Source organism: Taudactylus pleione, unplaced genomic scaffold (assembly GCF_031769625.1).
Source record: "Taudactylus pleione unplaced genomic scaffold, aTauple2 ptg000199l, whole genome shotgun sequence".
Lineage (NCBI taxonomy): Eukaryota > Metazoa > Chordata > Amphibia > Anura > Myobatrachidae > Taudactylus > Taudactylus pleione.
Window position 1 is genome coordinate 11,626,058 of NW_028284601.1, and position 15,991 is coordinate 11,642,048.

Genomic DNA, 15,991 nt, shown 5'->3' on the forward strand with positions numbered 1-15,991 from the left:
ATAGCCCACTGGCTGCATCAAATCCTTAACCCTTGGAAATGACTAGTACTATACATTCCAGCCCTCAAGGCTGTCATCTGTTGGCTCTACATTTATACAGCCCTAATATCCTTATACTCCTAAACAAATACAAAAATGTTTCACACACCTACAAATGACCACTTCTGTAAATGTGACATTGTCTTGTATCAGAAAAATCCAGAGCCTTCCTTGTTTTTATAAACTATCAGTAGAATTTGACAAGATTATAATTTGGAATACATCTTAGTGTTCAAAATAATGATTCTAGTAGACTAAATAAATTGTGGGGCTCGTGGATGGACATTTATACCACTCCTCACCCTCTTCAAGAGTAAACTCTGAGACCCGCTCATACAGATGTGTTCTCATAAACAAAACTTTTTTTCTCAACCTGTCTTTTGCACGTTTAGCTTGAATTATTTTGCAGGTACAATTTAGCATCCTGGAGGATATTTAGGGGATACTCCCCTTTCTGATTTTCTGTTTAGTATGACCCCTTCTTTTCATGCACCTGAAGAGTATTGCCAAATTGATTTCAGCAGCTTCCATTTTATGTTTGCTGTTTTGAGAGGCATGAATGATCCAGCATTTGGAGGGCATGCTGGCTCTTGTAGTGCTAATTGGAGTTCTCAGGGGTGACTCCCAGGTAAGCTGGCTCTCAATTTGGATGTATTTCTGTATGGGCTGATAACACAGGAATATGTGGTCATACATATTCCTTCAGCAATTCACGAATATATGCATATTTATGTTCATTTATTTTCGCTATATTGCAATGCAGAATATATAGAAATGTTTAAGATAAGATTCAGAATTAGTATATTTGTGTGAGATGCAGCTGGGTCACATTTGTCAAATGGTCTCAGGCCTGGAGAGGATTAAGGCCTACCCTCCCCTCTCCAAAGTAAATAGATGGGTCCCAGCTGCATTAGTCATTTTGTTTAATGTTTGATCTAAAGGCATCTTAAATGATGTATTAATAAGTATATAGAAATTAGTGTTTATTTCTATGCAGGTGTGATTAACTGCCGAGATATACGGTATATAAGTTAGAACTGATAAAGCTGCCATCTTGTTTAGTGGTTAGCAATAAGAATTGTAAGCCGTTTTGTTCTAGCAGTAGGAATCATGGGTTTAAAATCTATGTCAGCTTTCAGCATGTGCAGAACAGCAGACAACAAGTTTCAGACTTTATAAATAAAAAGAGGGCTAATCAAGATAGCCTTGGCCTACAAGAAGCTACAGGGGAACAGAACAAGAAGATAACATTATATTATGGTTAGGATGTATAACCAATTAGTGCCTAGCACATATGAATATTAAATAAATTAATATTCACCATTTTGGATGTATTAGAGATATGGACGAGTTATAGTTAAAAAAACTCCCCAGAGAGAGAGGGAGGGGGGGAGCAGTCGGGGAACACTTGGAGGAAGGAGGAGGGGGAACACAACGAGGGTCTGCAGGGTGCCGTTGCCATACGTATGCATGAAATTGGCTGGTATGCTGCACTGGGTGTCACAAAATTATTTTATAAGTATTCCTTACTACTGCTGCTAATATAACCGAAGTGTTTATGTTGTAATTCTGCATTGGCAAAAAGCATGTATAATTATGCTGTCTTTAAATAAAAGCATTGTCATTTATTTTAGAATTTGTATTGGTGTGAATTATTTCAGTTCTTCTTATAACAAGTAAGGTTTATAAATAAATCAGAATACACAGCGTTATCAGTGCCTTTAGCATGAGGCCTTACAACAGACAATTACATGGCCCAGAGTGGGCACTATTATCATCTAGTGTAGGAACTGCCGGTATCAGAGAAGCTGTGAAGTGAGCTGGCAGCTTACCATGTACTTATAAATGCAGGCAACAAATATCTCTGAATTTCTATTACCATATAGTTTTCATGAATTGTTTGAAGGTACAATTTAGTGTGCAGGAGGATATTTAGGGGATACTCCCCTTTCTGTATTTCTGTTTAGTATGATCCCTCCTTTTCATGCACCTGAAGAGTATTGCCAGATTGATTTGAGCAGCTTCAATTTTGTTTGAGTACTACACAAACACACATGCATGTACAGTAAATATACTTTAAGTGTATAATTGATTAGAAGTGCAGCAAAAAAAATACAACTCAAACATAAGTTGGGATAAATGTTCTGAGACCATTCTACTAGTTAACGAGGAATAAAGACAATTTTGTAAGGTTTTGGAAAGTTCCCTAGTCCAGATACATTTGGTGTAGTATCCAGTTCTTCCAGTGGAACAGAGGACTTCAAGTTAAAATTTTGCAGGATGGTGATAAGGAAGAGGAATAGTTCCATTCGTACTAATGACTCTCCGAGGCAAATTCTCTTTCCTAAGAAGTGTGAGGACATGATATTAAATGGTCAGAAAGTGTCTCAATAATACAATAAGAATTTATCATAAATCTGGAAGTGAGAGCTCTAAAGCTGTGTAAACACCGACAGATATAACTGGAGCCCGTCGGCCAGTATGTACTATCAATATGTCTGAACAACGTCATTTACAGACATATCGTGTTGACTATGCCATACAGCCAATGGCAGATATATCAGTCGATCGGGCAGTGAGTATGGTCAGTCTGCTGACCGCCAGTACACATGCAGCAGAAGCTGCGAGGAGGGGGTGGGACAAGCCCCCCAGCCAGTGGGACCCACAGCCAGAAGCAGATGATGGTAGTTCAGTGTGTATTAATGACCATCATCTGCAGATCATTCGATCTGCATATACAGTATATCTGTGTAGTGTGTACCCACCTTAAGCTAACACTAATTGATTTCATAATAAAGCAAAGCGAAAATATCAATAAAATATATCAAATAAAATCACAAATTACAAGTTCCCAGTTATATAAAGTAATATAAATGTGAGAAATTTTGGGGTATATTACCAATTTTGCATTTAAGTGCTATTATTTTCACTGCCTGTGTTTTAAATCAGGTTGTGCTTGAGGAGGCTGTAATGCATCAATCCACTGGATAAGTGCCATCAGGCACAGCATTATCTGGGACTGGTCTTGTTCCTTTTGTCAATTCTGGGGAGGAGATAATAGAGAAGCTCTTTTGGCAATGGTTTACCATAGGGGTGTGCACCGGCCACTTTTCGTGTTTTGTGTTTTGGTTTTGGATCTGGATCTTTCTTCGTGTTTTGGATCTGGATTGGTTTTGCCAAAACCACCCTTCCGTGTTTTGGGTTCTGGGTTTTGTGTTTTGGATCTGTATTTTTTTGAAAAAAAGCATAAAAACAGCTAAAATCACAGAATTTGTAGGTTTTTCTGCTCCTATGCTATTATTAACCTCAATAACCTTAATTTCCACTCATTTCCAGTCTATTCTGAATACCTCACACCTCACAATAGTGTTTTTATGTCCAAAAGGTTGCACCGAGGTAGCTGGATGACTATGCTAAGCGACACGAGTGGGCGGCACAAACACGTGACCCATCTAGGCGTGAAACTGCAGTGGCAGAAAGGATGGCATTGAAAAACTAGGCCCCAAACTGTACATAATGCAAAGAAAAAAAAGAGGTGCAAGATGGAATTGTCCTTGGGCCCTCCCACCCACCCTTATGTTGTATAAACAGGACATGCACACTTTAACAAACCAATCATTTCAGCGCCAGGGTCTGCCACACAACTGTGGCTGAAATGATTGGTTCGTTTGGGCCCCCACAAAACAAGCTGGCAATTAATCTGTCCCTGCACAAACTGGCTCTACGGAGGCAAGAAGTCGTCCTCATCCTCCTCATCCACAGATTCCTCACCCTCTTCAGTGTTATGTACATCCTCATCCTCACAGAGTATTAATTCGTCCCTGCTGGAACCACAGGTCCCTCTGTACGTTCTGGAGGCTGGTCTCCCTGGAAGAGTTGATCATTCATTTTATGAACATCATCTTCTCCACATTTTGTGGAAGCAACCTCCTACGCCTTTCGCTAACAAGGTTCCCGGCTGCACTAAACACTCTTTCGGAGTACACACTGGAGGGGGGGCAACTCAGGTAAAATAGAGCCAGTTTGTACAGGGACCTCCAAATTGCTTCTTTTTCCTGCCAGTACAGGTACGGACTGTCTGACATGCCTACTTGGATGCTGTCACCGATGTAATCCTTTAACAGACAGACGCACGCTTGTCGCTGCTGCTTTGAGGATGCAAGTGTGGCTACATCGCATACAAGTCACAAACACATTAAAAAAAATTTTTTGATTTTTTTGGAGCACTTTGAGAGTTACAACACCCTTTAACAGACAGACGCACGCTTGTCGCTGCTGCTTTGAGGACGCAAGTGCGGCTACAGCCCACACAATTCACAAAGACAGAAAAAAAAAGAACAATATTTTAATTGTTTGTGTAGCACACTTTGAGGGTGTCACCACCCTTTAACAGACAGACGCACGCTTGTCGCTGCTGCTTTAAGGATGCAGGTGCGGCTACAGCCCACACATTTCACAAAGACCGAAAAAAAAAGAACAATATTTTAATTGTTTGTGTAGCACACTGTGAGGGTGTCACCACCCTTTAACAGACAGACGCACGCTTGTCGCTGCTGCTTTAAGGATGCAGGTGCGGCTACAGCCCACACAATTCACAAAGACAGAAAAAAGAATATTTTTATTGTTTGTGTAGCACACTTTGAGGGTGTCACCACCCTTTAACAGACAGACGCACGCTTGTCGCTGCTGCTTTGAGGATGCAAGTGTGGCTACATCGCACACAAGTCACAAACACATTAAAAAAAATTTTTTGATTTTTTGGAGCACTTTGAGAGTTACAACACCCTTTAACAGACAGACGCACGCTTGTCGCTGCTGCTTTGAGGATGCAAGTGCGGCTACAGCCCACACAATTCACAAAGACAGAAAAAAAAAGAACAATATTTTAATTGTTTGTGTAGCACACTATGAGGGTGTCACCACCCTTTAACAGACAGACGCACGCTTGTCGCTGCTGCTTTAAGGATGCAGGTGCGGCTACAGCCCACACATTTCACAAAGACCGAAAAAAAAAGAACAATATTTTAATTGTTTGTGTAGCACACTGTGAGGGTGTCACCACCCTTTAACAGACAGACGCACGCTTGTCGCTGCTGCTTTAAGGATGCAGGTGCGGCTACAGCCCACACAATTCACAAAGACAGAAAAAAGAATATTTTTATTGTTTGTGTAGCACACTTTGAGGGTGTCACCACCCTTTAACAGACAGACGCACGCTTGTCGCTGCTGCTTTGAGGATGCAAGTGTGGCTACATCGCACACAAGTCACAAACACATTAAAAAAATTTTTTTGATTTTTTGGAGCACTTTGAGAGTTACAACACCCTTTAACAGACAGACGCACGCTTGTCGCTGCTGCTTTGAGGATGCAAGTGCGGCTACAGCCCACACAATTCACAAAGACAGAAAAAAAAAGAACAATATTTTAATTGTTTGTGTAGCACACTTTGAGGGTGTCACCACCCTTTAACAGACAGACGCACGCTTGTCGCTGCTGCTTTAAGGATGCAGGTGCGGCTACAGCCCACACATTTCACAAAGACAGAAAAAAAAAGAACAATATTTTAATTGTTTGTGTAGCACACTTTGAGGGTGTCACCACCCTTTAACAGACAGACGCACGCTTGTCGCTGCTGCTTTGAGGATGCAGGTGGAATCTAGACGGGATTTGGAACCGAGGACACACTACCTCCATCAATTGTCTAAATCCCACTGCACTAATGTCGGATACCGGACGCACGTCTAACACCAACATAGCAGTCAAGGCCTCAGTTATACGTTTTGCTTCAGGATGACTGCTGTCGTACTTCATCCTCATCGCTAGGGACTGTTGGAGGGTCAATTGTTTAGTAAAAGTAGTGATGTTCCTACTTCCTCTCTGGGATGATGAACAACTCCCAGCAGCAGCAACAGCACTAGTAGGAAGTGGTTCTTGATCTTTCCCTATTTTATTTTTATCAGAGAAAGTTTGGTCCTCCATTTATGTTATATTGATATATATACGTGCGGCTAAAGCGCACACAAACACAGAAAATATTTTTTTATTTTTGCTGGAGAGTAGTGCACTTTGTGGGTTGCACCACCCTTTAAGAAATGAGCCAGCCGGCTCTTTACTTATGGGACACAGGCGCACGCTTGGCGCTGCTCCTTTGTTGATGCACGTGCAGCCACAGTGCACACAAGTCACAAACACAGAAAATATATATTTTTTTGGTTTGGAGTGTACTTTGGGGGTTACAGAACCCTTTAACGGTCAAGCCAGCCGGCCCTTTACTTATGACACAGGCGCACGCTTGGCACTACTTTGTTGATGCACGTGCGGCTACTGCGCACACAATTCACAAACACAGAAAATAATTTTTTTTTTGGTTTGGACTGGAGTGTACTTTCGGGGGTTACAGCACCCTTTAACGGTCAAGCCAGCCGGCCCTTTACTTATGACACAGGCGCACACTTGGCACTACTTTGTTGATGCACGTGCGGCTACTGCGCACACAATTCACAAACACAGAAAATAATTTTTTTTTTGGTTTGGACTGGAGTGTACTTTCGGGGGTTACAGCACCCTTTAACGGTCAAGCCAGGCGGCCCTTTACTTATGACACAGGCGCACACTTGGCACTACTTTGTTGATGCACGTGCGGCTACTGCGCACACAATTCACAAACACAGAAAATAATTTTTTTTCGGTTTGGACTGGAGTGTACTTTGGGGGTTACAGCACCCTTTAACGGTCAAGCCAGCCGGCCCTTTACTTATGACACAGGCGCACGCTTGGCACTACTTTGTTGATGCACGTGCGGCTACTGCGCACACAATTCACAAACACAGAAAATAATTTTTTTTTTGGTTTGGACTGGAGTGTACTTTCGGGGGTTACAGCACCCTTTAATGGTCAAGCCAGCCGGCCCTTTACTTATGACACAGGCGCACGCTTGGCACTACTTTGTTGATGCACGTGCGGCTACTGCGCACACAATTCACAAACACAGAAAATTAATTTTTTTTTGGTTTGGACTGGAGTGTACTTTGGGGGTTACAGCACCCTTTAACGGTCAAGCCAGCTGGCCCTTTACTTATGACACAGGCGCACGCTTGGCACTACTTTGTTGATGCACATGCGGCTACTGCGCACACAATTCACAAACACAGAAAATAATTTTTTTTTTGGTTTGGACTGGAGTGTACTTTGGGGGTTACAGCACCCTTTAACGGTCAAGCCAGCCGGCCCTTTACTTATGACACAGGCGCACGCTTGGCACTACTTTGTTGATGCACGTGCGGCTACTGCGCACACAATTCACAAACACAGAAAATAATTTTTTTTTTGGTTTGGACTGGAGTGTACTTTTGGGGGTTACAGCACCCTTAATGGTCAAGCCAGCCGGCCCTTTACTTATGACACAGGCGCACGCTTGGCACTACTTTGTTGATGCACGTGCGGCTACTGCGCACACAATTCACAAACACAGAAAATAATTTTTTTTTTGGTTTGGACTGGAGTGTACTTTCGGGGGTTACAGCACCCTTAACGGTCAAGCCAGCCGGCCCTTTACTTATGACACAGGCGCACGCTTGGCACTACTTTGTTGATGCACGTGCGGCTACTGCGCACACAATTCACAAACACAGAAAATAATTTTTTTTTTGGTTTGGACTGGAGTGTACTTTCGGGGGTTACAGCACCCTTAACGGTCAAGCCAGCCGGCCCTTTACTTATGACACAGGCGCACGCTTGGCACTACTTTGTTGATGCACGTGCGGCTACTGCGCACACAATTCACAAACACAGAAAATATTTTTTTTTTGGTTTGGACTGGAGTGTACTTTTGGGGGTTACAGCACCCTTTAATGGTCAAGCCAGCCGGCCCTTTACTTATGACACAGGCGCACGCTTGGCACTACTTTGTTGATGCACGTGTGGCTACTGCGCACACAATTCACAAACACAGAAAATATATTATTTTTTTAGCACTTGGGGGGAGCACCCCTGTTGGACAGAGCACCCCCTGGACAACACTACAGCACCTCTTTAGGACTGGGACACTGCACAGGACTTTGGAGTGGACACAGCCCCTATGGAGAACTGACTGCACAACACAGTCCAGCCAGCCCCTATGGACTTTGAAGTAGTGGACACAGCCCCTATTAACAACAGCAGCACAGCACAACACAGCCAGCCCCTATGGACTTTGAAGTAGTGGACAACAGCAGCACTACACTACACTACACTACACAGCCCTAACTCCCACCCTCCCTCTTCACTGTCCACAGCCGAGTGAGAAAATGGCGCCGACGTGGGTACCTTATATAGGATCCAAAACCCGCGAGACTCGGAAGGCGGGATGATGACGTTTTGCCTCGATTTCAGATCCGAGTCAGGCGGGAAAAGTCGAGCCTGATTCGGATCGGACTCGGATCGGGGGGGCTCGGGGGGGTTCGGATTTCAGAAATCCGAACCCGCTCACCCCTAGTTTACCAGCGGCATCAATGTTTTTATGGCCAGACTATACTGTACTCTCAAGGATAGTCTGGATGCTGACAGGTACTTTTGGAATTGACTAATATCCACAACAAAGGTGCAAAGTCTAACATGCCACAGGTTTTTACCTGGAACTCCCTTAAAAAAATTTGGGTGGTGCTCCTCTGTCTGAGTTCCCTAGTACGAAGCTGGTAGGCACTAGATTGGAGGCTGTACCAGACGCTGGAGACATGCAGGAACATAGTCTTCCTTTATAGTGCGAAGATTGAAATTTCCCATTGAAATGTAACACAGGTCAGTGTGTATGCTTCTATGGGAGCCACAGATCAAAGCTGTAACTAGACTTTTTGGTGCCCTGTACCAGAGAGAGCATTGGTGCCCCCCTTTCATTTTTTAAATAGGGGCATAAGATAGTGCACCTGAAAAAGGGCCATGGCCTCATAGGGAAGGGCCAGGTAAGAGATAGGGGAGGCCAGGAGATGCTGGGGATGAAAGTAGAGGAAGCTACAAGTGAGAATGATAATAAAAGGAAAATTGACAGGCTCTGCGGTGCCCTGTGCCATGGCACTGGTCGCACTACCCTAGTTACGGCCCTGCCACAGATGCCTGCACTACATGGTGGAGGAGACCAGCATGGAGGATTGACTAGCTGCCTCCATGTCACCACAGCTGGTACTGTCAGACACCCAGCAGCAACAGGTACGTGCCAGCCCAAGGAGACCAGCATCAACGGAGCTAGTAGGTGAGATCTTATAATGTGTAGCTAGTTGTAGGGTGCATTTAGGATTGAATTTTGGAAATCCTGCATTAGCATGTGTACAGATAAAACTACAGTTCATTGGACTGCAGCTTCAGCTAGTGTGTCTGACAACCAACCACACACTAGCAAAGGTGCCTGCAGTCACCCTTCCCATCACCTATTCCATCTACAACGCTTTTTCCTACTGGCACCCTAATAGGAGCACTTGATGGCATCCTAATGAAATTTTTTAGCACTGCTGCAGCCCACTGTCCTACACTCTCTTTCTCCACTCTCCTAAGTGAAATAACACCCAATCATGGGGGAGGGACTCTTCTATGCAATCCAAAACACAAATAAATTACATTGTGCCCTGGTCTGAGATCCACACTTTGCAGAATAACCAGAGTATTGACTCTATTCCACTTGTTACCCCCAAGTTCGGGTATGTTCAGTGTTTACGGGAAACAGAACCGCACATCTCTAATTTTTAATACAGGAAATATATCTGAAATTGACATATATTTTATATAAATATAAGGTGTATACCTGCACCTAGAGGCATGAAGGCATTATTCTTCTGAAACTCTCCATTCTCATTGAGAAAATTGGCAGGGTTGAATTCTGTAGGGTACTTAAAACAGGTCGGATCTTTCAGCACAGATGTCAGTATTGGGAAAACATCGGTATCCTGGAAACATGAGAAATTCCATTGTGAGAGTGCAATAACAATACTTTCACATTTCTAACTGATAAGTGTCTTTTTTCACTTGCTCCATTGCCAATCTATTGCTTAAATTAAGTGATTGTATGTTTTGTTATAATGTATTTTTATTACAAGTGCACTACTGGTTACAGCATGCCGTGGATACTGACACATGATAATTTCAATAGTTCTTTAAGTACTGTACCATGATACTGTGAAAGTAATGTATATGCTGGCATTTGTAGTCTATATATTGTTTTCAAAGCAAGACTGTTTTCTATAGACTTGATCCACCATAGACAATATGTTCTATGCGGCTTGATCCCTTGATCCCATTCCTCTGTTCCCTCTTTACTGATGCTTGTTCTGTCCCGCCCATCTCTTCAATTGGTCTTTCACTTCAGGCTCTGTTCCCTCTTTTCTAAAACACACCCTTGCCTCCCTTATCCTTAAGAAACCCTTATTGTAATCTTACTGTCCCTATCTACTGACTTAGCCCTTTCCTCTGCTTTGCCAACTAATGGCATCTGTAACTCTATCCTATTATAGTTCATCTTTTAGCTCAGCAACCACTATTTTTCAGTATGTAGCTCTGACTACACTTCCCCCTTCCTCCTTCTACCTTTAGAGATACCACAAGGGTCCATTCTATGCTCCTTCTCTCCTCCCTCTATGCCTCCTCCCTTGAAAATCTTAGCTCTATTGGCATCCACTACCATATGATGACAAATCTAAAGTACTTCTCCTCTCTCCTACTGCCTCAGTGTCATCCTCAAAACCTGTACTTTTTTCACTCTCCACATACAACACATCTCTTCTCCTCTCACCATCCATCTCTAACTGTTTTTTTGCCATTTAATACTGGATGTCTAAGCATATCCTGAAGTCTTCTGCCGTAGTGTCATCATCAACTCCTCTTTCTACTTCACTCTTCACATTCAGGCCATCTCCCAATTCTTCTGATTTCACCTCACAACCATCTCCAGAACTGTCATCCCTGTTGCCACCAAAACCCCTAACCATGCACTAATCATTTCCTACTTGGACTAATGTAACCTCCTACACTTTGGTATCCCACTTACTCACCTCTACCCATTTCAGTTTATACTAAACTTTCTTGTTCATCTCATTTTCCTCTCCTGTAATTTGACATCTATCTATCCCTCTACAACCTGTTTCACTAGTTCCTGGACTCTCTCAAAATTCAGTTAAAACTTCTCACTCTCACATTGAAAGTCTTAAACCATTCCTGCACTCCTTATATCCATCCTGATCTAATTGCATACTCCCTCCTGTTCTCTCCACTCCTCTTCTGACTGCTACCTTACCATGGTCACTTCCTCTCATACTCAACTACAATATTTTTCTTATTGCGCTTCCTCCTCTAAAACTCACTCTCTTACCTAGGCAGCTTCAATACAAGCCTCCCCAGTATCACATTTGACCTAACATACAGTTACTATGAAAGCTTTTCAGCCCTGTTCATAACTTGCCAGTCATCACCTTTACTTCTCTACCATGTATCCTATTAAAGCTTATATCACTTGTTGTCTACAGTACTTCAGTTTCTCTGCCTCTGTTTACTTACCAATACTGTGTCTTGGGTACATGTTCACAATGAGTATTGGATTTACTCCACACAACTCACCTCTGCATGCTCCTTAAAACTACTGAAGAGTGAGTTCCTCTACTCTTCCCAGTGTTATTTGTCTTACCAAATCTGCAGTGTTATAATAATGTACTTATGCTTTGTACTTTAAGAAACTTGGTCAGTGCTCAAACTTTTTATGTTACAAATAAAAAGCCCCCCCCAAAAATACAATACAGTCACTGTATAGCATTTAGTACTGAACGCACATACTATAGCACCAGCTTCTGTGAATGGCATAATTTATCATCCCTGGAAGGAATGTAGTTATGAGACCGGTGGCCACATGGCCACCGGTCTCCAACCAGACACTTTAATCCCAGCAAGGGATTTAATATAAGCATTGAAATACCAATGCCTATGTTAATCCCAATGTCGGAACTCTGAGAGGACGCCAGACTGATCATCCTCTGCCGGGGGTGAGTATACACTTAGCTGGGGATGGAGGGGGTAAGATTTAGGGACCCCTGGGAGGATATAGGGTTAGGCACCCACCAGGGAAGGTTAGGGTTAGGCTAGGGGAATTGGGGTTAGGTTTAGGCACTAGGCGGGGAGGTTAAGGTTAGGCACCCCCCCAGCAGGATTAGGTTTAGCCACTAACGGGGGGAAGTTAGGGTTAGGCACTAGGGGAGGAGGTTAGGGTTAGGCGCCCCTAAGGAAAGGTTAGTGTTAGGGGGGGAGAGGGGTAGAGATAGTATACTTACCCATGGGGCTGCCGGCATTGGGATTTGAACCACTGAGCTGATGTCCGGTGGTCATTCAAGCTGATTTAAATACCAGCATTTGTAAAAGACAGATATTTTAATTGAATATGCTATAATGACATCAAGAGCGCCTGGCACACTTCAGGGTCTATAAATATCTGGCATCATAATTTTTGAAATTGCTAGATCAATGAGTTTCTTGAATCAGTGTCTAACATTTCTCTATTAGAATTACAATGTAGCGTACTGTACCAGACATTGGCGTTATTCATGACTTCTGCTCTGCTGAGTTACAATACAGTTGCCCATAATTATCAAAGCTTAGAGAGAGATATGAAGTGGAGAGAGGTTAAGTATCAGGTGGCTGAGACCTAGGGGGGTCATGAAAGTTTTGCTATGGCCCCCTAGGTCTAGTCATGCCCCTGTCTCTTGGTGGATAAGATGGACTTATGAATATATATATATATATATATATATATATACCTTTGGTAATGTGTATCCTTTTAGCTTCACATCTTTTATGGTTTTCCTTGGTAAACCCAATGGAATTAGGTCGATGAATCTTTGCATTTCATAGATCATTGCTTCTGAATAAGGCATAATGTTCCGGTCTTGCATGGTTGGGATGCGATGTCGGCCAATTACTTGGTCAATTTCGTCATGCACTTTAGCTTGAGGATAGGAAAAATATAAAAGAAAAAATCAGGATAATATTCAAAATTGTAGCAAAGATGCTGTTGTAAAAGCTGCCTGTTTGTGCCACCGTGTTAGAATGTCACTATAACGTCAAAGAAGCTCTATGAAACCTTAATAAAACCTTAATAAAATACAAAGTTCATTGTTCTGTTGATTTTAAACAATGAAACAATAAATCCTCTCAAAAATGCAAGGGTGCTCTGTAAAATTTGTATTGTACCATGATATGTCTGACATTGCATTTATTTAGAATAAAGAAATATTCTATAAAATGTAGAAACTAGATTCCATAAGATATTTTGTTCAAATAAAAAAACATGTTTTCCCTTTAGTCGAGCTACTATATTAAACATGACTTTTTGTTGTACAGAATCTCATAGCTGACAGCAGCAGAATACAAAATGCTTTTTACATGTTTAGCACATTCTGTATATGGATTGTATCCAGGGGCGTATCTATAATGGGTGCAGGGTGTGCAGGGTACACGGGCCCCTGGGTCCAGAGGGGCCACACACATCACACCCTGCACCCATAGTATTACTTACCTCTCCAGAGTCCCAAGTCGGCGATGGGGTTCGGCACTATAAAATGACAGGAAAACGGCCACGTGTATGTCATTATATATAGCAGCCTCTGCAGCTGCTCAGGAGGTCATCACATGAGCAGTGTCAGGTGCTCAGGCAAGTGACAGTTAGAGACAGGTGGTAGTTACCCAGGGGAGAGCTGAGGTAATTGTCCTGGGGGCAGAGCAGAGCTGTGAAGGGGCGGATTGAGGACAGCTCTTTTGTAGACTTACATGAGGAGAAGGATCTTGGTCTGGACAGCTCTCCTGTCAGGGTGTGTTGCAGTGCTGTTTCGGGGATGGAGTTACAGCAGGACCAGAGGTGTGCCAGGCTTTGGGTAGAGAGACTGGGCCAATACAGAAACCATCCAGAGAGACTGTTCATCAGTGCAGCACAGCATAGTACAGCTGTGAATAGGACAGGCTATTTTTGGCACTGAGAAATGCCCTGTTGGAGCCAGACCAAGAGTGATGAGCCTAGCAGTGGAACAGCAAAAGCCCTAAGGTAACCAAGGTAGCTCCATTAGCCTTCCATAGCTTGCCGGCCCACTCACTTCTGACCTAGCACCAATTGCATAGGTAGTGGTGGGGGGAACAGCCATCCTCTTATATCAGAACCAGCACCAGTCCCAGCTGCTGACCTGCTATTATACAGACATTGAAGTAAAGGAGGGAACTAAAGCTTTATACCTCTATATTATGTATTAGGTAGACAGCCAGCATTACAGCAGCAATACTGAGAACTACAATATGGCTTCTTTAAATATGAGTGACCCCAGATAGAGGAGAGTGAAGTAGCTATATAAATGCTGCATACTGACTTTACACAAAGCTGACTCATTATAGGAGAGAGGTAATCTAGAAACCTATTGCTGCTAGCAGGCCAAGTACTGGGCTTTGCAACTTGGTAGCCAGTAATTATATTGGAACTGGACAGCTGATATACAATAGTATCACGGATTGGGGTCTTAGCACCCCATACAGACTGAAAAATGTATTTCCATGTTCAAAACTTCTCAGAGACAATTCCCTGTAATTGTCTGATGCACCTGTGTGCTCACCTAGTCAGCCAGGCCAATGACAATTCACCACTCCCTATATAATCCAACCCTTGGATTCAACCCATTGCCTAAACAATTTCTGCCTTCCAAGTATAGTACTTGGCTCCAGGTCTCACTCCTTGTGTCCTGTTGTCTTGTCTCCAGTGAATTCTATTGTTACAGTGTGGGCTACTCTGCTATCCAGTGCTGCTCTCTGAGAGCCGTTACCTGCATTCCAACTGCTGGTGTGCATCATCGTCATCTGCCAGCACTGCAGCTTCCACATTGCATACAGATTTACCCTCCTGCTTACCGAGCTGATGTGTGCATCTGAGGATCATCTTGTCTGCTGCTGTGTATCACCACTTGTACCATCTCTGTATATCCTGCTCTATGCTGGTGTTGCTGGATACTACTATTAGGAGAGTACTCTGTTAACTCCATGCTCTGTGGTTCACTTCAGGTTAAATGGCTATTCTATTGTCTGACCTTGTATTGGTTTTCTTGTGCTGTGTGCTATTGGGCTGGTTCTGAGTAGGGTGTAGTTTTGAGGGCTAGAGTTCAGTGTGCAGAATATGGTCTGTACATTGAGGTGTCCTATAAGCTGTATAACCTAATCTGACTCTAAGTACCTGAGTTCCTCATTGGTTTCCAGTTCTTAGCCCAAAGGTCCCCACAAGCCTTTATGTGGCTCTGGGCTAGGGGCTGCCCAGAGGATCTGGACTGTTAACTCTGGTTCTACTTCTGTAGCCGTGCATTTGACCAGTCCATGGTTCCAACATAGTTACTAGTGTGCCTATTCTCCTATGTAGAATCATGAGTCAGTATCATCAAGCTTCCACATTTCCTGTGCACTACAGTCCTACTCAAGGGTCCCAGGCTGGATCTGCAGAATACTAAAACCATAACAAGTAGTACTGTATCTCAAGTAAGATCCCTAGAATGAGTTGCAGTACTTCTATAAAAAAAAGAGACAGTAATTCCTCCATACAACCAAATCTTAGCTTCCTTACTACTGTGACAGTTAGTCAGCTATTATCCATTCAGGATTCACTGCAATAATAATAGAAAAAAAACATGTGCACCAACAAGGTTAACCTAATTCATGGCCTGAGAAACTTCTAATTGCAGCCAGGGTTTTATATTGCAGTACAAATAAGATAAATTGGGTTATTCTTGATTAAGTTTGTATTGTGGTAAAATAATGTAAGTTGTGTTATTTATTCTTGAAATTACATGTTATTGTCTTATTTGGTAAATAACACCTTGCAAGAGCGTTTTTAGGAAATTCTAAGTGAAGTTGTGCAGTTCTGCAAAACTGTTAAATTAAGCAGTGAATTTAAATATGATAGCTAATCATTTACTGTAAAAGGAG

At 42.8% G+C, this 15,991-nt stretch overlaps 1 protein-coding gene across 1 annotated transcript in view; it reads right to left on the minus strand.

The window, feature by feature from the left end:
* Positions 1-2,201: 2,201 nt before the first annotated feature.
* The window catches only part of LOC148518799 (cytochrome P450 2G1-like), a 75,553-nt gene continuing 61,763 nt past the window's right edge, over positions 2,202-15,991 (minus strand). The window contains exons 7-9 of the mRNA XM_088477127.1: positions 12,802-12,989; positions 9,810-9,951; positions 2,202-2,383 (exon numbers count right to left, since the gene is read on the minus strand). Coding sequence (XP_088333253.1) covers positions 2,202-2,383; positions 9,810-9,951; positions 12,802-12,989 — 512 coding nt within the window. The remainder of the gene's footprint in view (positions 2,384-9,809; positions 9,952-12,801; positions 12,990-15,991) is intronic.